This window comes from Nyctereutes procyonoides, unplaced genomic scaffold, assembly GCF_905146905.1.
Source record: "Nyctereutes procyonoides isolate TBG_1078 unplaced genomic scaffold, NYPRO_anot_genome, whole genome shotgun sequence".
In the NCBI taxonomy this organism is placed as follows: Eukaryota; Metazoa; Chordata; class Mammalia; order Carnivora; family Canidae; genus Nyctereutes; species Nyctereutes procyonoides.
Genome location: NW_026575028.1, coordinates 2,696,017 through 2,722,790, shown reverse-complemented (window position 1 = coordinate 2,722,790; position 26,774 = coordinate 2,696,017). Strand labels below are relative to the sequence as shown.

At 38.3% G+C, this 26,774-nt stretch overlaps 1 protein-coding gene across 14 annotated transcripts in view; it reads left to right on the top strand.

The window, feature by feature from the left end:
- ERC1 (ELKS/RAB6-interacting/CAST family member 1) overlaps window positions 1–26,774 on the top strand; it is a 527,112-nt gene that overhangs the window by 364,738 nt on the left and 135,600 nt on the right. For all 14 annotated transcript variants that reach the window (XM_055315461.1, XM_055315467.1, XM_055315465.1 and 11 more), the window contains one exon: window positions 20,283–20,427. In XM_055315461.1, the coding sequence (XP_055171436.1) occupies window positions 20,283–20,427 (145 nt within the window). The remainder of the gene's footprint in view (window positions 1–20,282; window positions 20,428–26,774) is intronic.

The window sequence follows — 26,774 nt, the reverse complement described above, 5'->3', positions numbered from 1 at the left end:
AAATGCTGTATTTTATATATTCTCATATAAGTCATATATTTCATACATAATATGTCACAAAAATATTTTTCTTTTTTATTTTTCCACCGCTTAAAAATGTAAAAGCCATTTTTTGCACACAGGCTCTACATCAACAGGTGGTTTGTCAGGGTTGGCCTGTGGGCAGTAGTTTGGCTACCCCTGCTTTAAAATATAGCATCTTTTTAAAGATATGTAATCTATACCATGTATTTGACCATGGAAATCTTTTTTTCATGGGACATTTGTTGATATCTCTTTCCATACTTCTGTGGAATATACTTTTGAGAAATGCCGACCTAGAGAATAACTGTGTGTGCTAGCAGTGAAATTTTGGGCTGTGGAACAGACTAGAAGTAAGAGAAAACTATCTTGTCTTTATTACTCCTCTGACCAGGTGAGGTAACTAGACATAGAGAATATACTTTGGAAAATGGAATTTACCCCTGCAGGGAAGGCACCAGTTAGACACTACAGCTGAGCAGATTGGCTGAGTCAAAAGTAGACTTGATAACGTTCCTGCTGTCAATCAGCTTTCAGAAATAGGGAAAATGTGTACATTGCTATGGTGTATGACAAAATAAAGGTACTCTAAGATAAAATAGTTGACGAAGATAACCAGAGGCCACAAACAAAATGTAATCAATAATAGTTATCATTTTCTGTAGCTTTAAAAACTTTACTATTCTTTTTAGAGTAATAAAGTTTAAAAGTTTATTGTATTTTTAAGTAATCTCTTTATCAATATGGGGCACAAAAAAAATAAATAAAATATGGGGCACAAACTTAGAACCCCAAGATCAAAAGTTACACATTCCACTGACTGAGATAGCCTGACACCTCTAAAAGATTTAAAAAACTTTTAGTTTACAGCGGCCCTTGGGTAGCTCAGTCAGTTAAGTGTCTGCCTTCAGCTCAGGTCATAATCTCAAGGTCCTGGGATCCAGCTGCCCACCCCACCCCCATTTGGGCTCCCTGCTCAGCAGGGGGCCTGCTTCTCCCTCTCCCTTTGCCACTCCTGCTTGTGCTCTCTCTATATATATTAAATAAATAAATAAATAGTTTTTTAAAAATTATACATATAGTCAAATTCTAAAACTTGTTCTGAAATAATATATTTTTTAAAGATTTTATTTATTCATTTATGAGAGAGAGAGAGAGAGAGGCAGAGACACAGGCAGAGGAAGAAGCAGGCTCTATGCAGGGAGCCCAACATGGGACTCGATCCCAGGTTTCCAGGATTAGGCCATGGGCTGAAGGCAGCGCTAAACATCTGAGCCACCCGGGCTGCCCCTGAAATAATATTTTACCTGTCAATTTTCCTGTGTCTTCGAGAAGTAAATGTGTGACATAGTAGGGAGTGATGGTTATTGCTTTACTACTTTTGAGCATATTTTCTCTAATAAAAATAATACCATTGCTATGCAGGGAAACTTAAATTTTTTTAAAAAACCACACACTTACCAGAAGGTTTTGCATTTCTCGTTGTTTTATGCCTGCTGTAACCATGTGCTCCTTATATACATACAAAGGAAGAATAGGTGTGATAACCATGCTTTCCAAATTATGTTTGGCATTTTACAAGTGGCTAGAACCTAAGAAAAGATGCAGAGAAGGTAGGATCATCCAAGCTGACAACAATAATAATTCATCTGCCAAATGCAAGCACAGCCCCTTGCCCATTCCTATAGAATTTCCCCACCAGATGTTTCATTCCAAAGCTGTGTAGGAGAGGAGTTGTTATCATTTTTGCCAACAAATTGATAGCAGATGGATAGAATTGTTGAATCATTAGTAGAGGAAGGTAATAAACTACTGAATTTGTTTTCATCTATTTTGGCCACCAAGTGCTTTTGGTGACCTTTAAGATCTCAGGAACCCTAGTATCTCTAGTCCCCTCTCAGCACCATCCACAGTTACATATATCCCTATAGATTTTATATGTTTCATATATAGTCTGAAGAATATTATGGATATTTAGTTATTGGAACATTACCCACTTTTTTTCAGGCAGTGTACCAACCAATTCAAACATTACATGTTCTGTGTAATGTTGGATAATTTTTTAAATCAAGGCACACTTAGCTCTTGATTATACTGCAGGATGGAGAAATGAGTACCATGATACCACTGGCATTCTTCTAACAAATGTCATAGCAAACAGGCTTGGAATGCAATAGGAGCTTTAAAAACAGAGGCAAGCAAGCCTCTATGGTAGCACAGTGTGGACAGCTGGTATGGACATGTTATCCATCTATGACTGGGAAAGGTTAACTAAACAGTGGGACAGTGACAAAGTGCAGGGATTAATTGCTTAAAGCGTTCAATAATTCTTAAAACAGACAACTAAATAAATGGAGGTTTCTGGAGTTTGAATTCTGAGAAACAATTTAAGACTTTATTTTCCTTTGGAAACAGAGACTTCCTTAAAAGACATAACAAGTGGTATAGCCCGAAAGTGTGAGTAAAACAGTAACAGGTGTGCCTTATTTTGAAGGGACTATATCTTTATAAGGGAGGTTTGTATTCTGATATTTTCTGTTCATATTATACCATTAAACTTGAGGCAGAACAGACATACTATTATGAAATAGTAAAGACAAAATGAAAGAAAGACCAGTATAAATCTTTTTGTATACATCATCCCCAGATGTTACTGTGAACCCACCACTTAGCTTCATCTCTTGAGGCTCATGCTAAGCTATCCCTCTACCCAACCCCCACCATCTCCAACAGAAATCAGTGGGTTTAAGAACATAATTCACTAGGGATTTTGATAGGATTTGAATAATCCCCAACAAAAACTCCCGTGGCTGTCAGCTATTGTTAAAGGCAGAGATTTAGAAAGCAGAAGATCCTAAATTCACCTGTCTTGTGATGGCCCTCGCCATAAAGAAAGGAGGAAATTTATGTATGAATGCATTAGGAGATGTTCCATAAACTTTTTTTCAAACAATCTGCTGGTAGAGTTACACTACAGAAGTCCGCTCTGCATGATATTTCTAAATACAGTAATGGTCAATATTATTAAGTGTCTGCAGTATCATCAGAATTTAAGAGTTAAAAAAACGGGTCATTTTCACTATAGAATTGGAAGATTTTCTATGTACTTATTGAATTTGGAACAGTAAATGCAAATCCCAAATAAAAACTCAGTCTTGGCGGGATGCCTGGGTGGCTCAGCAGTTGAGCTTCGTGATCCCGGGTCTGGGCTCCCTGCGGCGGGGGCGAGAGGGGAGCCTGCTTCTCTCTCGGTCCATGTCTATGTCTCTGCCTCTTTCTCTGTGTCTCTCATGAATGAATAAATAAAATCTTTAGAAAAAGAAAACAACAAACTCAGTCTTGACAAGGATGTGGGGAATCAGGGATACCTATAATATCTTACTGTTGGTCTTTTTAAATCAGTTCATCTTTCTGTAAAGTAGTGAATCTCAAGTTACCTGGACTGCTTCTTAAAAAGTTATAGATGCTCATCCTCTGAAATTCAGATATAGTAAGTCAACAGTAGAGCACAGACTTCCATTTTTAGTAATTTGTTTTTTATGTTTGAGTTTTTCATGTTGCACACCCATTTTTACATCTGACTAAAATGTCTATGTTTAGGGACAGCTGGCTGGCTCACTCCGAAGGACATTGCTACTCTTGATCTTGGGGTCGTGAGTTTGAGTCCCATGTCATGTGTGGAGATTATTTTTTAGTTGTTTAAATAAAATGTCTGTAATTAGTCTGTAGTAACTAAAACATTTTCTCCCTTAATCTTTTCATTTTGCTGTATGCATTTTCTTAAAGATGTCTTTCCTGTTTGTTCAACCAATAACAATTGGAATAAGAATAATAATTCTTATTCAATAGAATAAGAATGGTATAAATTTCTTATGTGTTTTTTGACAAACTGGAATTACATTTTTTCCTCTGAAGAACCCTTGAAGTCATTCAATTTTGCAGAGTAGCTTGAGTCAAAAGCCTCACATTCAGAAATCTTAAAGGATCTGGCATAATGCCAAAGTGTCTCTTCCTTAAAAATCATACCATGCTTTCCCTCTACAATCCTATTCAGTTTTTATGGTAGCTGTTTCTTAACTAGAGTCAGAAAGGGATGCTGTTTTCTGTAGGGCTCTACCCACATTTAATGTACTGGGGCTTCTTCAAGAAAGTTTTACTTAAAAGATCAACATAAAGAGTGAACATAGCAATGATTCTAGATGAGCTCTTACGCAAAGAATTATTTGCTTTCTGTAATACATAATTATGTATTATTGAGGAAAATTTATTTGATTCTTAGAAGGTCTGCCTTGTTGCATATAGAATAGATAATGCTATTATTAAATCATTTATCATTTTCTTTTCTCTTATGTTTGGGTAAATGGGCTTTCCTGCCCTTGGTTCAGTGATAATTGACCAAAAATTATTTTTTGTTCTGAACTAGTTTAGTTTTGAGTTAATTGGCTCTAATTTATTGAGTGCTTACTATATGAAGAGCTTATATGTGGAAGATATAGTGAAATTAAGACATAATCCCGGGATCCCTGGTTGGTGCAGCGGTTTGGCGCCTGCCTTTGGCCCAGGGTGCAATCCTGGAGACCCGGGATCGAATCCCATGTCGGGCTCCCGGTGCATGGAGCCTGCTTCTCCCTCTGCCTATGTCTCTGCCTCTCTCTCTCTCTCTGTGTGACTATCATAAATAAGTAAAAATTAAAAAAAAAACTCTTAAAAAAAAAAAGACATAATCCCTATACTCAAGAAACTTACATCCTACTTAAATACTCAAGACTTAAATATGTACAAAATTCCGTTTTAAAGATCTGTTTATTTATTTTAGAGAGAGGAGAGCTTGACCCCGGGGAGGGGCAAAAGGAGAGAGAGAGAAACCTCAAGTAGACTCTCTGCTGAGTGGGGAGCCCTACTTGGGGCTCAATCCCAGAACCCTAATCATGACCTGAGCCAAAATCAAGAGTTGGATGGCTCAATCATTAAGTGTCTGCCTTTGATTCAAGTCATGATCCCAGGGTCCTGGGATTGAGTTCTGCATTGGACACGCTGCTGCTCAGTGGGGCATCTCCTTCCCCCTCAGCCCCTCCCCCCCTGCTCATCCTCTCAGTCTCTCATATGTACGCGTTCTCTCTCTCTCGCTCTCTCTCAAATAAATAAAATCTTGGGGGGGGTCAAAAAAATTTTAAAAAAATAAAATCTTAAATTAAATTAAATAATAAATACATTAAAAAATTAAAGACCCTCCTCCAGCTTATCAGCAATGCTTCTTCAAAACATATATATATATAGTATAGTATAGGTGGTAATGTTCGATGTGATTAGACAAGTGAAAGATGTCAGAAGTTGGGCAGCCCAGGTGGCTCAGTGGTTTAGCGCTGCCTTCAGCCCAGGGCGTGATCCTGGAGACAAGGATCGAGTCCCACATCAGGCTACCTGCATGGAGCCTGCTTCTCTCTCTGCCTGTGTCTCTGCCTCTCTCTCTCTCTCTCTCTCTCTGTGTGTGTGTGTGTGTGTGTGTCTCATGAATGAATAAATAAAATCTTAAAAAAAAAAGAAAAGGTACATTTAGACTTTAAAAGATGTTCTCAGGTAAGTGGAAGGTATTCAAAGATAGATGGTGGGTGTGAGGAGATGGGGTAACTGAGTGATGGGGTAAGGAGGGCACATGATGTAATGAGCAGTGGTTGTTATATGCAACTAATGAATCACCAAATTCTACATCTGAAATTAATGATATATGTCAACTAATGGAATTTAAGTAAAATAATTTAATAAAAATTAATTAATTAATTATTAATTAATTAATTAAGTTGATGCAGTTTTAGTCGCTGACCTGAAAAAAAATTTGCATGTCTGTATTAAGCTAATAAAGAATTTATGGAAATCTGTACTTTGGTCTGTTTTGCATATCAACCTCACTTTCTCTTTAGGGAAGCTTGGTACTCTACTTAAATACCAGATCCCTGCTGCCTTCTTAATCTTGAGCACCATAAGCAAGATCTAGATCTCAACATTCTGCAGTCATCAATATGTCATGAAAATCTCTCCTGAAATTGGTTTTTATAAAAGTGTCTTCAGGAAAGCAAATCTCTGGGACATTGGACCACATAATGCATCATTTATAAGACTATTTTTTTAATAAATTAATTTTTATTGGTGTTCAATTTACCAACATACAGAATAACACCCAGTGCTCATGCCGTCAAGTGTCCCCCTCAGTGCCCGTCACCCATTCACCCCCACCCCCCTCCCTCCTCCCCCTCCACCACCCCTAGTTCATTTCCCAGAGTTAGAAGTCTTTATGTTCTGTCCCCCTTTCTGATATTTCCCACACATTTCTTCTCCCTTCCCTTATATTCCCTTTCATTATTATTCATATTCCCCAAATGAATGAGAACATACACTGTTTGTCCTTCTCCGATTGACTTACTTCACTCAGCATAATACCCTCCAGTTCCATCCACGTTGAAGCAAATGGTGGGTATTTGTCGTTTCTAATGGCTGAGTAATATTCCATTGTATACATAAACCACATCTTCTTTATCCATTCATCTTTCGATGGGCACCGAGGCTCCTTCCACAGTTTGGCTATTGTGGACATGGCTGCTAGAAACATCGGGGTGCAGGTGTCCCGGCGTTTCATTGCATCTGAATCTTTGGGGTAAATCCCTAACAGTGCAATTGCTGGGTCGTAGGGCAGGTCTATTTTTAATTCTTTGAGGAACCTCCACACAGTTTTCCAGAGTGGCTGCACCAGTTCACATTCCCACCAACAGTGTAAGAGGGTTCCCTTTTCTCCGCATCCTCTCCAACATTTGTTGTTTCCTGCCTTGTTAATTTTCCCCATTCTCACTGGTGTGAGGTGGTATCTCATTGTGGTTTTGATTTGTATTTCCCTGATGGCAAGTGATGCAGAGCATTTTCTCATGTGCATGTTGGCCATGTCTATGTCTTCCCTGTGAGATTTCTCTTCATGTCTTTTGCCCATTTCATGATTGGATTGTTTGTTTCTTTGCTGTTGAGTTTAATAAGTTCTTTATAGATTTTGGAAACTAGCCTTTTATCTGATATGTTATTTGCAAATCTCTTCTCCCATTCTGTAGGTTGTCTTTGAGTTTTGTTGACTGTATCCTTTGCTGTGCAAAAGCTTCTTATCTGGATGAAGTCCCAATAGTTCATTTTTGCTTTTGTTTCTTTTGCTTTCGTGGATGTATCTTGCAAGAAGTTACTGTGGCCGAGTTCAAAAAGGGTGTTGCCTGTGTTCTCCTCTAGGATTTTGATGGAATCTTGTCTCACATTTAGATCTTTCATCCATTTTGAGTTTATCTTTGTATATGGTGCAAGAGAGTGGTCTAGTTTCATTCTTCTGCATGTGGATGTCCAGTTTTCCCAGCACCACTTATTGAAGAGACTGTCTTTCTTCCAGTGGATCATCTTTCCTCCTTTATCAAATATTAGTTGACCATAAAGTTCAGGGTCCACTTCTGGGTTCTCTATTCTGTTCCATTGATCTATGTGTCTGTTTTTGTGCCAGTACCACACTGTCTTGATGACCACAGCTTTGTAGTACAACCTGAAATCTGGCATTGTGATGCCCCCAGATATGGTTTTCTTTTTTAAAATTTCCCTGGTTATTCGGGGTCTTTTCTGATTCCACACAAATCTTAAAATAATTTGTTCTAAGTCTCTGAAGAAAGTCCATGGTATTTTGATAGGGATTGCATTAAACGTGTAAATTGCCCTGGGTAACATTGACATTCTCACAATATTAATTCTGCCAATCCATGAGCATGGAATATTTTTCCATCTCTTTGTGTCTTCCTCAATTTCTTTCAGAAGTGTTCTATAGTTTTGTGCATATAGATCCTTTACCTCTTTGGTTAGGTTTACTCCTAGGTATCTTATGCTTTTGGGTGCAATTGTAAATGGGATTGACTCCTTAATTTCTCTTTCTTCAGTCTCATTGTTAGTGTATAGAAATGCCATTGATTTCTGGGCATTGATTTTGTATCCTGCCACGCTACCAAATGCTGTATGAGTTCTAGCAATCTTGGGGTGGAGGCTTTTGGGTTTTCTATGTAGAGTATCATGTCATCGGCGAAGAGGGAGAGTTTGACTTCTTCTTTGCCAATTTGAATGCCTTTAATGTCTTTTTGTTGTCTGATTGCTGAGGCTAGGACTTCCAATACTATGTTGAATAGCAGTGGTGAGAGTGGACATCCCTGTCTTGTTCCTGATCTTAGGGGAAAGGCTCCCAGTGCTTCCCCATTCATTTATAAAACTATTGATTATCCCGAGGGCTGAGGTGTAGTTTTTGAAAGCTTTTTACTTAATTGTCAGCTAGTCAGCCCAGGAAGGATGAAACAAATAGATGACTCTTTGTATGAAACATAGGGGAAAAGAGTAAAAAGGATGTCCAGAGTTTATTGGGATCTTTTTTATAGTTAGGGAAGCTAAATTTTATTTAAAGTATTCATGGAAGAGCAGCTGGATTCCTGTTTCTTAAAAGAAAGCCTTTCTATTTTTGCATGAAGTTCTTTATTTTAGACCTTTTATCTCCAGATTGCTTTATTCTGTTGCTAGTACTTTTTTAGGTGTTCTATATAGCGCTAGAGAAGATTGGACAAGCTTTTGTATAATCAAATATTTATTTCAAGTTTAACCAAATATTAGGACTATAATAAACATCACCTTCAGTTTTAACCAGGTATGCAGTATCACTATAAATGATATTTAATGCTGACAGAAAACAAATTGTTTGCAGAAATTCTAAATTATGTACAGTCTAGCAACACTGAAACCATGCTTCTGTATTATACCTTTGAAGTAGACTTAATTAGGGAAAGCATCCGGACCCCAATTTGGCCAGTGTCATCACTAAGTTCTGTCAGTGCTTCTGCCTCAGACCTTTCCTCTTCTGCTCAGCTCATCTGATCATGGCTCTTCCCACCACCACTTCCTAGTCCAACTATAATTGAATAAAAGGCATAGATTTTTAAAGATCTAATTTTCTTTTTTCTTTAGATAAAAAGTGTGAAAGGCTTAGGAAAAATACTTATAGGGTATATTTTAAAGGATATTTAAATTTGGAAGAATAAAAATACATTATAATTTAAGACATTATGCTAAATGAAATAAGCCAGATACAAAAGGACAAATACTATATGGTTTTACGTATCTGGTAACTAGGGTAGTTAAATTCAAGAAGAGGGAAATTAGGGCAGCCCCGGTGGCGCAGCGGTTTAGCACCGCCTGCAGCCCAGGGCGTGATCTGGAGACCCTGGATCAAGTCCCACGTCAGGCTCTCTGCATGGAGCCTGCTTCTCCCTCTGCCTGTGTCTCTGCCCCTGTCTCTCTCTCTCTCTCTCTCTCTGTGTGTTTGTGTGTGTGTGTGTGTCTCTCATGAATAAATAAATAAAATCTTTAAAAACAAAAAAAGAAGAGGGGAATTAGAATGGTGGTTGCCTTGGGTTGGGGGAGGAGAGAATGAGGAGTTAGTATTTTATGGGTACAGAGTTTTAGTTGGAGAAAACAAGTTATGGAGAAAGATCGTGATTTTGATGGTTGCACGACATTGTCAATATATGGTGCCACAGAACCATATACTAAAAAATGATTAAAATAATAAATTTAGTGTTATGTATATTTTACCATAATTTTTTTAAGTTTTTTTTATGTCTTTTTTTATTTATGGTAGTCATACAGAGAGAGAGAGAGAGAGAGAGAGAGAGGCAGAGACACAGGCAGAGGGAGAAGCAGGCTCCATGCACCGGGAGCCCGATGTGGGATTCGATCCCGGGTCTCCAGGATCACGCCCTGGGCCAAAGGCAGGCGCCAAACCGCTGTGCCACCCAGGGATCCCTATTTTACCATAATTTAAAAATGCATTGTCCTTATTGTTGTCATGTTTGCTATGTAACATTCCTCATTCAGAAAATTCTTACGATTTTAAAAATTACTTACTTTTATCAATACAATAAAATGTATACATGTTAAGGGTACCGTATGGTGAGTTTTGACAAACATATACACTGTGTTACAGCCACCATAGTCAAGCTGTAGTACATTTCTAGAAAGCTCTGTTGCTTCCCTGTCCTGTCTTTCTTCAACCCCAGGTCTAATTTGCTGGCAACCACTGATTTGCTTTATGTCTCTTTGTGGATTAGATTTCAATTAATTTTTATTTTTTAAAACAAATGGAAAAGATACAAACTTTTGTTTTTTCTTACAAATGTAGATACAAACATCAAGTTTTTGCCAGTCTGAGAAGCAGGCAGAAGCTTCATAACAGAAGTGTCAATATCACAGTAGCACTGTTTTCCAAATGTGTCATAACCTCTACTATTTGGGAATACCAAAATGCTCATATTTCATAAAAAGTGAAGAGAAGAATGAATACAGGTTTTCCATGCTAAATTTTGTTTAATCAACCTCACTTACTCAGCTGTAACTACCAGCAGTTTCTGTTTTTATTGTGTTAACTTTGATTCTTTTCAAGGACTTCTGAAAAATAAACTAGTCCAAGTTGGGATAAACTTCTCTACCCATACTTATGTCAGTGTATATCTTAATATAAATCAATTTTCTTCCCTTATTTCAGGAGACAGACATAAAGCAAGAGAAGGTCGAGGAGATTCCAGATTATTCTGGGCAAAGTTTGCCTTGCTACTGTGCTGCAAGAAGGTTCTATGAGGCAGGGACCCAGCATGCATTTATTACTGGATCAAAGGCCTTACGATAATCTGTATTTGATGACATTTGGAAGTTACTTTACATGGGCTCCTGGGTGGCTCAGTGGATTAAGTGTCCGACTCTTGGTTTCTGCTCAGGTCATGACCTTAGGGTCCTAAGATTGGCCACCATGTCAGGCCTCTGCTCCCCCCCCCCCCCCAACTTGCACACACTTGAGCTTTCTCTGTCATAAATAAATTAAAAAATTTTTTAAATGAAGTTACTTTCCAGCATCAAAACAGAAATGTGATATATTTTATAATTTAATATTCATTGAATTATATAGCAGTTTATTATAGTCCACCTGTGACTCTTTTTTTTTTTTTTAAGATTTTATTTGTTTATTCATGAGAGATACAGAGAAAGAGGCAGGGACATAGGCAGAGGGAGAAGGAGGCTCCTCACAGGCAGCCTGATGTGGGACTCAATCCTGGGACTTCAGGATCATGACCCAAGCCAAAGGCAGATGCTCAACCACTGAGCCACCCAGGTGCCCGCACCTCTGACTCTTAAATCCAAAATTCAGACAGCATCATTTTATCCTTCATTCCTTAAAAATAATTTTTATAATATGAGAATTCTATTCATAATACATTTCCAGAGGTAGCATCCTGACCTTCCTGTTTTAATCTCCCCTCGTTGCCTTTAAATCAGTCTTTCTAAACCCTTGCTTTACTTTTCTGGAACTTCTAATGCTACTGTATTATCAAAATCAAATCATTCCGTATTTTGAGTAACCTCTGTTTGTCAAGTTTGGGTCAGAACCCTCAAGGATTTCCTTTTTTTTTTTTTTTTAATTTTTATTATTTTTTAAAAATTTTTTTTTTATTTATTTATGATAGTCACAGAGAGAGAAAGAGAGGCAGAGACACAGGCAGAGGGAGAATCAGGCTCCATGCACCGGGAGCCCGATGCGGGATTCGATCCCGGGTCTCCAGGATCGTGCCCTGGGCCAAAGGCAGGCGCCAAACCGCTGCGCCACCCAGGGATCCCCCTCAAGGATTTCCTAATCTCTGTATTCCTTACTGATATTCCAGGCCATCTCTACTCTGATTCAAAGCCATCTTTTCAGTTTCTCTTTCCCTGTAGAAACCCTTGAATCCACTTATGCATTGTGTCCTCACATATGCCTATGATTTTACACTTGTCACTTTCTCTGTCTTATTATCTCTGTCAAAATAAGGTCTCTCAGTTCCTATGTCCTCAGCCTAAGGTGATTTGTCTACTGTATTACTTGAGCATTTATTATCCATAAGATTTATTGGCACTTATCACTTATTGTCTCATCTCATTAGTTTTTATTGAAATATTACAGTTAAAGAGGATAGACAAAAAATAAAAAAATAAAAAAATAAAGAGGATAGACATACTACTCAAAAACAAAACAATTTATATAGTATCTTTAATAATCTCTTTAAATACCCACTCATGGAAAGCTCTACCAGTTTTTGGACTTCCCAATTCTACTTGGTTTTTTTTGTTGTTTTTTGTTTTGTTTTGTTTTGTTTATTTATTCATAGAGACACGCAGAGAGACACAGAGAGAGAGACAGAGGCAGAGACACAGGCAGAGGGAGAAGCAGGCTCCATGTGCGGAGCCTGACATGGGACTCGATTCCGGGTCTCCAGGATCACACCCCGGGCTGCAGGCGGCGCTAAACCACTGCGCCACTGGGGCTGCCCTCAATTCTACTTGTTAACAAGAGTTAATACATTAGATGTTCATCATGTAAACTGAAATCTTTGTGACTTTCTTCCTTTTAATGCCATTTGTGCCCTCTAGAGGAACATAGATTAAATGTCTTACTTATTTCTGCTCTTCCTGTTCCTGCTATTCTGAGAGCAATTACCATGTTATATGGATAAATCTTTTTGTATTAACATGCCCTTTTATAACCCCATCATGTCACCTTCCCTTGTATACCCTTTACTTTGTCTCTTAAATTATGACATCTAGAATTGAACCTATGATTCCAGTTGTCATCTCTCTACTTAGAGAAAATCAGAACTCTTTAAATGAAATATAAATTAGCCAAAGTTAGTGGTCTCTTTTGCAGTCTTGATTTTCTTCATGTTTTCAAAATTTTTCCATTCCCTCTATACACTTGCCTTCCAGCATGCTATTGGGGGGGGGGGGGACCTTTAAAAATAAAGTGAGGGCAGCCTGGGTGGCTCAGCGGTTTAGCACCACCTTCAGCCCAGGGCGTGATCCTGGAGACCCAGGATCAAGTCCCGCATCAGGTTCCCTGCATGGAGCCTGCTTCTCCCTCTGCCTGTGTCTCTGCCTCTCTCTCTCTATCTCATGAATAAATAAATAAAATCTTTAAAAAATAATAAAGTGAAATAAGGGAGAAGCTTCAATAAGGGAATATGTTAGAATAGTTGGGAAACCAAACCACCACCACATTGGATAGAAATGGAGTCATAATTGGAGGAGTTATTAGTTGAAGATACATTTGTGAAGTGCCTACTCCATGCCAGCAACTATTCTTGGAATTTGGAATACCTTAGTGAACAGAATAGATGAAGATCCTTCTTTTGTGGAGCTTATATTCCAGCTATTTTTCGAAGCAAAGGCTTTAGACAGAAAAGGAAGACTGGCAAATAATACCAGAATATATAGAGTACTGAGAGTAATTCATAACAAATAAAAGAAATAGTTTAGGCATATGCAATGCATAGAATTAATAATATTTATAAGCTTCTGGTGTGGAAAACCATGAATAAGACTCTAGAAAGAAAACAATATATTTTATTTATTTTTCAAAAATATTTTATTTATTTATTCATGGAAGACACAGAGGAGAAAGAGAGGCAGAGACATAGGCAGAGGAAGAAGCAGGCTCCATGCAGGAAGCCCGATGTGGGACTCGATCCCGGGTCTCCAGGATCACGCCCTGGGCCGAAGGCAGGCGCTAAACCGCTGAGCCACCCAGGGATCCCGAAAACAATATATTTTAAAATTAAAAATGGGATATTATTTACAATAGGCAGAGGCAGAAGCAACTCAAATTGATGAATGGATAAACAGTGTGGTGTATATATACAGTGAAATGTTATTCAGCCTTGAAAAAGAAGGAAATTCTGACACACATGCTACCACACAGATGAACCTTGAAGACATTATGTTAAGTGAATAAACCAGACACAATAAGACAAATACTGTGTGATTCCCTTTATATGAGATTCCTAGAGTAATCAAAATCATAGAGACAGAAAGTAAATGATGGTTGCCAAAGTTTGGAGGCAGAAAGGGAGAATAGGGAGTTATTAACAGTTACAGGTTGAGTTTTGCAAGATAAAGAGTTCTAGAGATTGGTTGCACAGCAGTATGAATGAACTTAACACTACTGAATGTACAGTTAAAAATGGTTAAAATGGTAAACGTTGTTATATGTATTTTACCACAATTAAAAATAAAAAGTTCAAAAATATTTTTAGTGAGCTAATAAATTGGAAGACCGACCAATAAATACATAGAAACATTAAAAGAAAAATTTAAAGACATAGGCCATAAACATAACACAGTTGAGGAAGCAGACCCTGAATGTGTAGAACAATTGAAGGACATTTACAGGGCACATGCTTATTAATATCACTTAAACTGTGAACATACTGAACAGAAATGCTGAACAGAGAAAAATTAGCAGCCAAGTTTAAAGAGAAAGCTACAGGCATTTCAGGTAGAGTGGTAAGAAACCAGATGAAAGTGAATTAGGAGAGGACATTGTAGAAGGATGGGGAAATCAGAATGGGTTTAAGAATAATATAGACCCATGATCAAAGGATGGTACTAACTATGATAGTGAACATGCAGATACAAAGCCACAGGTTCATTAAAAACCATTAGAAAGGAAAAACCGACAAAATGTGAATATTGGTTATGGGGTGCAAAGAAGTCAAATTATTTAGATGTTGTCAGCCTGTGGTTCTAGGAATGTGGTGATTTAATTGATATTGAAAAAGAAATTTATTATGATAGGTGAAAAGTTTTATTTAGTGTTGACATTCTACATCGAAGAAGATATTTTGGAGTACCTAAAACAGATAATAAGACAATAGGTGACGGAAACTTGCAAGGTCAGACATGCCCAAGTAGGCTCACCCACAGACTGGTTTTCACTGAGCTTAATTAAGGTAGTAAGTCTGCCATACTCTGAGACCTCTGTAAGTGAAGTTAGAGAAAATAATAATCAGAAGGATTTCTTCAGGAAATGAGATAAAAGAGTGGAAGAGATATCCTAGTAATTTACTGCTCACTGTGGATAGTCAGATGGTTAAATAAGAAGTAAAGGAGGCATCAGAATCAAGGAAGCATCAATAAGAGAATCTAGATTCCAAATTTATCTTAAAATTAAACTGTGCTTGCATGTCCATGACAATAATACATCTAAAGCAACTGACCTTATTCTTACTTTCATCTGATCTGTCTCCTCATGTTTTCAGTATTAACGATATTTATGAAACATGATTGCGTAAATGTGCTGCCGAAGTGAGCACTACATGATTGTGTAATCATTGAATTTGAAATACCCAGTTGGAGGAGGATGGGGAAAAGTAAACCTTGGTGGCATCCCTTCATGCATACCCCTTTTCTGTGTGACATTTCTATTAAAAACACTCACATATTTAGGACTCACTCTTAAATTGTTAACCACCATCATTCCAACAATGATTGTATTTCTTATTTACTAGCAATTGCAGGCTAATGTGGTAGTGTTCTCAAAAATTCAGGCATTATCAGAAAGATTTTGAGCTCCATTTGCCTTGGATATTTGCCTCCTGTTTCCAAATGTTCTCAGAAGGGAGAGGTGGTCTTACTATTTCTTAAAGCTCAAATGACACAGTAGAGTACTTTTAGTGACATCTTGATGCTATTAAAATTTTCAGGTCAAAGGGCAGGTTCAACTGTATGTAGTTTAAAGCACATGGGATGGAGTGAAAAGACCTCTTTAATGACTTAAAAGTTGGATTTCTGCTACTACCTATTCATTATGCAGTAATTTGGCATCTTAGTCAAGTGGTAGGGGGTCACCAATCACTTTGAAATGTCTGTGTATACATTTTCTTTCTCTTTCTCTTTTTTTTTTTTTTAACTGAGGAAAGACATTAACAGAACTAGGAGAGTAATTTAGCAGGAAGAGCATTGCAGTTCTTATTTTGCTCTGTGCTTGTGGCATACATACATTACCTTTCATATTATACGTGCTTGTATTGCTCCCTTGGGACTCATAGGAAATGAAATCAGAATGTGCCTCACTAGAAGTCTTCCTCTTCTGCAAATAGACTTTAGTTAGTAAAGCTCTTAAAGTCCATTACTAATCCCCATCAAGGTTCACTTTCTTTAAAATAGCCATATTAGACTTAGAATAGGTGACTTCCACATCTCAAGACTCATTGAAAAGGAACCATTTTTGATACCTCTGTTTTCTTCGGTTTACTTTTCTGGATCTCCAGTTTTTCTTCCATAAATGGATATTACTTTTATCAGAAAACACCTTTCTTTTTTCAAAGAACCAATTTTATTGTTAAATGGCTACTAAAATAAGATTCTTTTTGTAATTTGCTTTTTTAAAATTTCACCCTGAATTCCATTCCCCCTGAAAAGCAGAGTGCTCTTTAAAATTTTTTAGTTTTGACACTTTTGAGTGCTCTCTATAAAACTTAACTGCCCAAGTTCAACTATACCATACAGTCTTTTCTTTTTTCTTTTTTTTTTTTAAGATTTTATTTATTCATGAGAGAGAGAGACAGAGACAAAGGCAGAGGAAGAAGCAGGCTCCATGCAGGAAGCCTGATGTGGGGCTCATTCCAGAACTTCTGGACTATGCCCTGAGCCGAAGATAGCCGCCAACTGCTGAGCCACTCAGGCATCCTCCATACAGTCTTTTCTATCAGATGTATTGAGGGAACAACAATTTTTCTTATTCTCAAAAATTAGATGACTGTGACTGTTTATTAGCTTTATTTTTTTTTTTAATTTTAATGCTTTGGTAGAGGGCTAAACAACCTTAGCTTTTTTTTTTTTTTTCTTTTAATTCATGAGAGACACAGAGAGGCAGAGACACAGGCAGAGGGAGAAGCAGGCCCCATGCAGGGAGCCCAAAGTGGGACTCCATCCCGGATCTTCAGGATCACACCCTGGGACCGCTGACCCACCCAGGCTGCCCTGTTTATTAGCTTTAATCTTCTTGCCTATCTTCCAAATTTTTTAAGAGGTTGCTCTCTCCTATGGTTGTCCATTTCAGATTTAACAAAATTGCAGATAAGAGAACAATACCATCTCTCTTTCTTTCAAAACAAAAGGAAAACATAAACGCTAATATACCCAATAAAAGATACTGACATTGCCCAAAGTTTATATGTGCAGTGTTGTGCCCAAGATTGAGAATCCGAGAAACCACCAAGGAGCCCACACCGATGCAAACACACGAGGGTTTATTTACAAGCTCGAGCTTGGGTCCAAGTATACCCAACACAGCAGAGCAGGGACTTGGACCCCGAAGTGGGTTACAGCTGGTTTTTTTATAGGCTGGTCTAGGGGATTTTCAGAAGGGGTGGAGGAATTTCTCAAGTTCTGTTTACATTCTGATATGGGGCTTTCAAGGGCATTGAGCTCTGTTCTCATTCTAATATGGGACTTTCTACCGTGGGTGTGGGCTCTGTTGTGTTTCTGATATGGGATTCTCTGCCAGGGCAATTCTGAGCTCTGTTGTCTTTCTGATATGGGATTACCTGCCGAGGACATTGAGGACATTCTGCAGTTTTTCCCATAAGTTCAGCTCTTATTCACAGGGGCCTAAGATGGCTGTACTTGTGCTAATGCTAAACTTTAGGTGGGATGGCCTTGATTTTTCTCGGCCTCCACACAATATGTGATCATAACATTTTATTCTCTTGACTATCAATTGCCCTTTTTAGCCACATACACCTGTAGAAATCAGTATCAAGAGTATGCTTTTAAAATGGAAAAGACAGTGGTATGTTAAGTTAGGGAATTTTTAGAAGTTGGGAACGATGGGTATGGGAGAAAAAGTTTGATTCTGTGCAGTTTGTAGTATATTATCAATGCTCAATAAAAAATAACATAACCAACATAATAAAATATCTATTTGAATTTTATATAAAAAGAACAAAAGACTTAAAATGATACATTTTGGTAAAAAGGCATCATTATTCCAGTGGCTCAGAGTCTAATACACATCCTCTATTTTAAAATTTAGAATCTGAATTGTCACCTGTTATATTGCAGTTTAGGAATGTGACATTTTACCCCAGAGGTTAACTGTACCACACTAGCTGGCCAAGCATATCATTTATAAAAGAATTTGGAATTCAGTCAAGATGCTTCACCAACATAGAATACTTTTTACTTTTTCACATTATGAGGATTTCCTTAAGCACACAATGGAACTCTGATCCCATCCCCTTTGTATCTTGCATTTTGCAAAGGTGTTCATGTATTTGATCTAATTAGATAGAGTGGTTTGTGTTTCATTCATATTCTGTTATTTGCCTGCTGCTAAACACGTAATTCTGACTATTGGTGCACAGAAATGCTTCAGCACCCTTATTGAGAAAACACATTTCTCATTCCAGCGTTGTCAGTCTTTGAGCTTCCCCAAAGGGAACAGATGACAGCAATCAGCAGGAAATTGTGCATAGTGAGAGCAACTTGAACTCCTTCACCTTTAAGCTCATTTCGCCACTTAACATATTTCTTTCAAGTGATCAGTGGATATATTTAGACTATTGTTATCCCTTTGCTGTTGACTAAAGCATCATGGGATAAGCCATCTGCCATTTTTTAGAATTATATTGAGTGTGGGGACAGTGGAAAATTACACTGGGGTCAATGAGAATCTTCTTCCTTTCCAGCAGCAAAGACTGGTTAAACAAATCTTTATTTCCATGATGTAAGCTGATCTATCTCCTCCATTTGTTAGTACTGCTTGGTCAGAGTTCTCCAGACCTGCCCATCCAGAAAACAGAAAATCCTTGTCAGGATATGCAAAAGATAGTCTTCCAGTTTGTGGCTAAACTAAAACTCTTCCAGATGACTGCTATTGAAGCATAATTATCTTAACAAAAGACAGAAGCAAGGTTAAACTTGGGCAGTTCATTCTCAGATTCAGTATTTCCTCAGGTCAAAAGCTCAGGCCACTTGAATCGTTAGTTCCTATAAATCAAACCTGCATTCTTACAGATGTCTTAAATAATAGATGAGCTATTGAGGAATGCATTTTTGCTGAGGAGACTAATTGTTCACCAACTTCCTTCAGATTATTTTGTAAATTTCTTGTGTTCACCTCTTTCCTAAATCCCACCTTCTTTTCCTTCTGGATGTGAACCAAAAAGTAGTTAGCTAAACTACAAGGAATCTGTAATATTGAAGTTATTGTTTCTAAGTGCACAGATCATTGCCAAATAAAGCCACAACTGGAAACTTACTTGCATCAATGAGAGAAAGAGAACTGTAGATGTTTAGAATGCCCCAAGAACAGATGGATGATTTTCTAAATCCTATTTCCTAATGTTTACAGTGTACACTCTGTTCATAAGAATGTTTTCAGTTTCAGTAATGCTTCAATTTGCCTGGATGGTACAGAATGCTTATCAAAAGAATGAATTAAATGGGTAGAATGTGTAAGTGTAAGTGATGAAGTTTTGGGATCATAGGTGAGGTCTGGAGCCGACGACCAAGAAAGAATTCTTGAGACATCTTTGGTGCAAATGGTTTTGTTAAAGCAGAGGGACAGGACCTGTGGGCAGGAAGACCAGCTGTCTCCCAGCCCCACACCCCCACCCCTAGGCCTGTGAGGGGTGGCTGATATACCTGGGAGTTGGGAGGGGTTTAAGGATAGCATACTCTCTAAGGAATTTTGGAAGCAAGGTTTCCAGGACCTTGAGGGGGCTGGCTATCTTTGGGAAAAGGTCACTTATTACCGTCTAATAAAACCTGAGTCATAAGACCCTTCAGATGTATGTTGGTGGGCCATGTGCTTGGGGAATGATTGCCAACACATATCTTGGGGGTTTAGAGATAAAGGAAACTTTTTAAGGAATTTTTATATTTTAAAGTAAACTTAAAGGCTCCTGAGGGTTGGGCTAAGATTGTCTTTTGCCCTTAGCAAAGTATTAATATTGAGGCAGTTGAGTCCGTAGAGGAATGTCCCTCTGCCTGTTTCAGGGACTTGTCAGTGTGTTGCCCCAAGCTCGTGCCTTGTCCTCAGCTAGCCCTGTGTTCCCCCATCATTAGTATTATTCTTGGTTTTTAAAAGGCATTAATTTTGTTTGCTTTTTCATTTAACTATAGGAACTCTTTATTAAGATGTCCATATAACACTTGATAAAAGCATTTAGAGTCAGAGAAACCTGTGTGGGATTCCTAGCTGCACTATTTACTTCAAGTGTGAATTTGAGCAAGGTATATAAACTCTCTCAGCCTCGGTTTCATCACCCGTAAAATGGGGGTGATAATAATAACTTCAAAGGATTGTTTTGAGGATAAATGAAAGTCCTGGAATTTTCTTTATTTTGTAGGCAAGAAGCTCTTCTGGCTGCCATTAGTGAAAAAGATGCCAACATAGCTCTTCTGGAGCTTTCATCCTCTAAGAAAAAGACCCAAGAGGAAGTGGCTGCCCTGAAGCGGGAGAAGGATCGTCTGGTGCAGCAACTCAAGCAGCAGGTATACTAAAATGCTAGGGAGGGCCCATGGTGGAAGGTCAACGGGACTAGCTTTCACACCAGTCCCTACTTTTGTCTTTGCCAGTTTGTACTTTAAGGTCTTGCGTCTCATGTTAGACATCTGATCTTTGTATCTAGTTAGATTGTTGTTTTCTTTTCTCCAGAGGAAGAGGGAGGAGGGGGAAAAAAACAGAGGGAGAGGGAGAGAGAGAATCCTAGGCAAGCTCCACACCCAGCAGAAGCTGCTGCATGGCTCCATCTCACAGCCCCCAGATTGTGATCTGAGCCCAAATCTAGAATTGGTCGCTTAACCAACTGAGCCACCCAAGAGTCCCTCTAGTTAGTTTTCATAAGCAGAGACTTTAATCTTCTTCACAAGTTTCTGACTATATCTAGGAATTGGAGTGTTCTTGGTAAGAGCACTGGTTTAGAAGATGTTATTTATGAGTCTTCTATGAAAAGGTTTTTTTGTTTTTTCTTTTTAAGTTAGCTGGATGAAATTAGCAAAATTCTTCACACTTAAAATGAAAAAGGCTAATTTTTTACATCTAACCAAAGCCCTACTATGGAAGGCACTCAGTATATCTTTACTTAATTTCTAGCTACTCAGAGATGAGTAGGCTCTGAAGATAAGAGCAAAGTTTTGCCCTTTTCTTTTCCAACCTAATCCCCCCAAATTTAATGTTTAATATTTATATAAGACCTGTGAAAATAAAAGCTAATCATTTTCCCTTTGTTAATGGTTGGACAACAATGTAAATGTGCTTAATGGAAAGAATATACACTTAAAAATAGTTAAAATGATAAATTTTATTATATATATATATATATATATATATATATATATATATATCTTAAAATTTTAAAACTTGAGGGAAGAAATCTTTTAAAATAAAGAGAAGGGGCAGCCCGAATGGCTCAGCGGTTTAGCGCCACCTTCAGCCCAGGGCCTGATCCTGGAAGCCTAGGATTGAGTCCCACATCTGGCTCCCTGTAAGGAGCCTGCTTCTCCCTCTGCCTGTGTCTCTGCCTCTCTCCCTCTGTCTCATGAATAAATAAATAAAATCTTTAAAAAATTAAAAATAAAAAAATTTAAATAAAATAAAAAAGAGAAACCTGAATCTATCTTTCTTTCTTTCTTTCTTTCTTTCTTTCTTTCTTTCTTTCTTTCTTTCTTTCTTTCTTTCTTTCTTTCTTCTTTCTTTCTTTCTTTCTTTCTTTCTTTCTTTCTTTCTTTCTTTCTTTCTTTCTTTCTTTCTTGATAGTCACACAGAGAGAGAGAGAGAGAGGCAGAGACACAGGCAGAGGGAGAAGCAGGCTCCATGCACCGGGAGCCCGATGTGGGACTCGATCCCGGGTCTCCAGGATCGCGCCCTGGGCCAAAGGCAGGCGCCAAACTGCTGCGCCACCCAGGGATCCCAACCTGAATCTTTAACTCTAAGTCCGCTTCTTTATCTTCAGTGCTCTTCACTGGCCATTCCTGTACTATTTGCAGTGCCCTTAAATCTTCTTTTCTAATATCATCTCCTGCATTCTTAGTCACATTTTCTGTGCATCATGTTTGCCAAGGTTTGCTCTTTTGCCTGAAGTAATAAGATTGGGAGTTTTTCAAGTGAAGAAACTTCTTTTCTATTCTGGCAGATCAGTCATCAATTGATGGCATTTTTTTTTTAAGATTTTATTTATTCATGAGAAACACAGAGAGAGAGAGAGGCAGAGACACAGGCAGAGAAAGAAACAGGCTCCATGCAGGGAGCCCCATGTGGGACTCAATCCCAAGTCTCCAGGATCACGCTCTGATCAAAGTCAGATGCTCAACTGCTGAGCCACCCAGGCATCCCAATTGATGGCATTTTTGGTATAATATTTAATGTTCAAATTAACAAGAATCAATATTGACACAATAAATATATTTGTTTGTAGACCAGCATTAAAACTGCTTAGAGGGACTCCTGGGTGGCTCAGTGGTTGAGCATCTGCCTTCAGCCCAGGGCGTGATCCTGGAGTGCCAGGATCAAGTCCCATATTGGGCTCCCAGCACGGAGCCTGCTTCTCCCTCTTCCTCTGCCTGTATCTCTGCCTCTCTCTCTGTGTGTCTCATGAATAAATAAATAAAATCTTTTTTAAAAACTACTTAGAAATAGATTTTTATGTCTATTTATGTGGCCCACTTTGCTGAGAAAGTACCAAAAGGGGCAGCCCGGGTGGCTCAGCAGTTTAGCGCCACCTTCAGTCCAGAGTGTGATCCTGGAGACCCGGGATTGAGTCCCACGTTGGGCTCCCTGCATGGAGCCTGCTTCTCCCTCTGCCTGTATCTCTGTCTCTCTCTGTGTGTCTCTGATGAATAAATAAATAAAATCTTAAAGAATAAACAACCTATAAAAAAAGGAAAATACCAAAAGATGTCCCTTTTCTACAGGATAGAGACAGGGATGAATCTTTAACATCAGGGATGTTAAAGGGATGTTACAGGGATGACCAGCAAAAATCAACCCTATTACTCATTTATAAGCAAAAGAATTTTGTCCAGTGTCCTAAAAGATTTTGTCATAAGAAGAGATCATCCAGTATTTGGATACCTGTTAGGTAAAACAAGAAGAATGTGCTTAATATTAAAGACATCTGTCCAGTAGTTCAAAACTGAAATTTGGCTTATCAAAGCTGATAATATGAGTTGAATAGTGGTTGCCATGGCCGAGGAGGGTGGGAGAAATGGGAAGGTGTTGGTCCAGAGTACAGAGTTTCAGTTATGCAAGATGATAAGTTCTGGGGATCCAATATACATCATGGTAACTATAGTTAATATCATATTGTATATTTGGAATATGCTAAGAGTAGATTTAAAGTGTTCTTTATAAAGGTAACTGTGAAGTGACAGAAGTGTTAATTAGCTTTATTGTGATAATGATTTGATGATATACACATATTAAAACATTATGTTGTATACCTTAAATGTATAGCTTATATCTGTCAGTTAATACTTCATTGGGAGTGGTGCTGCTATATAAAAAAGAAGGGTATTATTGAGAAAAGGCATTCACTATTTTGTGAGTCTGTATATTTAGCAATATAGGTTCTCCTAAGTAGACAAGCCTGAATGTACAGGCATAAGATATAAGTAGCTCATGATTCCTCTACTTTCAGACACCAAAGAGAATAAAATATCTAGCAGACTAGAGTACTGCATCTCATTCACAGTGGCTTTTGATTAGTTGGTTCTCAAGACTTATATGTTTTCAATAGGTGAAAGTTAAGGATATTAATTAATCTATAAATTTATAAGCCTAAAAAAGACCAGCTTAATGTCCTTCCATCTAACTATATGCCCTGAATATTCTGTAGTGATGTGATCTATGTAAAGAGAAAAATAAATGTAGTTCTTGGGAATCCTTCCTAACAGTATTTTCCTGTTTCCTTTCCATGTAGTTTCACATTCCTGCCCTCTAAGAGTATCTAAGATGCTGTGAGCAAGAAGGAACTAGTCTTTTTTTTTTTTTTTAAGGATTTTATTTATTCATGAGAGACACAGAGAGAGAGGCAGAGACACCGGCAGAGGGAGATGCAGGCTCCATGCAGGGAGCCCGATGTGGGACTGGATCCCAGGACCTAGGATCATGTCCTGAGCCAAAGGCAGACGCTCAACCGCTGAGCCACCCAGGCGTCCCAAGAAGGAACTAGTCTTGCCAAAGATATTTGATTCTTTAATTTTTCTAAGTGTGTGTACTAACTTTTAGACAAGGGAGAGGCCTTTGGAAAGAGGATATGGCATCAATATTGTTTTAATTTAAAGCTTCTAGTCCTTGGATTGCTGGAATGTACCTCAATCTAAAGGCCATTTCCTAACAAGGAAAGCAGTCATCGTTGACCAGGCTTTCCACTAAGTGGAACTGCCACTGCCTGATGAGCTTTGGCATGCATGTGGAGTTCCTATTGTCAGAAAGAGGTGACGCAACAAGGGATTTACAGATTTGGGGGTCACCCTCTAAGATGGTCCCAATTTACATACCCACCCCTGGGTAACTTGTCTCCTTGACTCATTCATGGCAAAGCAGCACTTGGAGAGACTTCATTGGAGGAAGGGGCCAGAGCCAATAAAAAAATAAAGGTTGTCTAACAAACTCCAGATGTGCTGTGGTGGGTGCCAACCAGTGTGTTCAGATTATAAGTCATGAAGAAGCCCCTGCTGTGATTGTCAAGCCCCCACGCTGGATTTAATGTAAACTCTCACATGGAACCCTGGGAAGCATTAACACAATCTATTTAGCCACAGCAGCTGTCACAAAATGGCCTTTCTCTCAGCATTATTTTCTTCTTTTCACCTCAAGAATTTTACAACCTCCATATTGTATTTGCTGTTAGTGTGAAGTCTGGCTCTGCCCCTGTGTGCTCTATACAGATGTGTAATGGGCCGATTGGGATTTCAAACCTATGTGATTTGGTTTTAGTTTTTTTTTTCTGGTTTTTAAAGGTCCTCTATAACATTGTAAGAGGAAAGACTATAAACTTAAAGTGATTTGGTTCGATTCTAGACAACTACAAGTACAATTTTAGAATCTTATGCATTAGGATGAAAAGTCAGACAATATATTCCTTTATTCCAGCATTGTCTAGGCATGAGAGACATAAAGAGAGAGTTCTTGCCTTAAAAAAGAAGCTCACACTATAGTGCTTAAAATCCTAGTTTTTCTAAACATGTGACAAAACCATTCTATAGAAGGTAGCTTTACCATCTTTTCCTGCTGACAGCCTCAGCAAATCATCCCTGCATTACTCAGCATTACATCCCTGCATTGATTTATTTGCCCATTCATTTCAGATTTTTTGAGTATCTACTGTGTGTCAAATATTGTATTATTGGAAAATGAATGTCTTCCTAGTTAACAGCCTGGCAGCTAATCAAACCTAGATTATACCTCTAGCTGTCTCTTCTACCACTTAGACAAATTACTTCTCTGAGATTCATATTCCTCCTCTATAGCATTTGGATAATGTTACTTACCTACCTCACAGGATTAGTGTGAAATTAAGTAATACAGCAAATCCAAAGCACTTAGACTCCCACTTCTATTCCCTTTCAAAGATTTCTGTTTCACAATGAGAACAGTGCAATGGGTGATACATGCTACATTAAGAGAAAGGGGGACTTCAGTAACTATGGCTCTCATTCTCAGTCATCTATAATAACTATTTACTTTTCAATATGACTATAGTATTTTTTTAAGATTTTATGTTTAAGTACTCTCTGTACCCAACGTGGGACTTGAATTCACAACCAAGATCAAGAGTCACATGCTCTACTGACTGAGCCAGCCAGGTGCCCCTCAGTATGACTGTAGTATTTAGAATTATACAATCAGCACATTGTGTTCTACTCCTGTGAGGAAGAACGTTATTTCTCAGAGCAGTGAGGATAGTAAGTGGTGTGCATTTTATCCTTCCTTTCTTTTACCTGTTTTATAATGATACAACTGTAATACAGCATTTTTCAAAATTAATTTTTTAAGACTTTATTTATTTTTAAGATTTTATTTATTTATTCATGAGACACAGAGAGAGAGAGATGCAGAGACACAGGCAGAGGGAGAAGCAGGCTCCACACAGGGAGCCTGTGGGACTCGATCCCAGGTCTCCAGGATCACACCCTGGGCTGAAGGTGGCGCTAAACCACTGAGCCACCCAGGCTGCCCAAGACTTTATTTGAGAGGGCCCACCCATGCATGAGCAAGGGTAAGGGACAGAGGGAGAAGCACACTCCCTGCTATGCAGGGAGCCCGATGCAGGGCTCCATCCCAGAACCCTGGGATCATGACCTGAGCCAACGGCAGACACCTTACTGGCTGAACAACCCAGGTGCCCTCAAAAATAATTAATATGTCTTTCTTAAGTCTTAAACATTTTCATCATCAAAGAGCATTGTTGAAACGCCAGCGTGCCTTTAATTATCAGCATTAGGAATATTAGAACTCGCAAGCTTATATTTTGCTTCACTCACGTTCTAGTTTTGTGACTTTTTGCTTGCATACATCCCTCTTCTATGACTTTTCAGAAATATGTGAAAATAGGAAAACTGCAAAAATGACTACCACTTATCAGTTGACTATAATATGGTGGGCACAGTTTTGTATACATCATATTTAATCCTTACCACAATTATTATCTCTATTAAGTAGATGAAGTACCTGAGACTCCAAAAGATTAAATTTCTTGGGTAAATTTCCATAAGGACTAAGTGGTAGAAAAGAGCTGATTTTGTTCTTATTCCTACCATCTTTATATGGAAATTTCAGACAATTGGTAATTCGAAAAGTTATATTGGAATTAGAATAATACAAACAATGCTATTTCAAG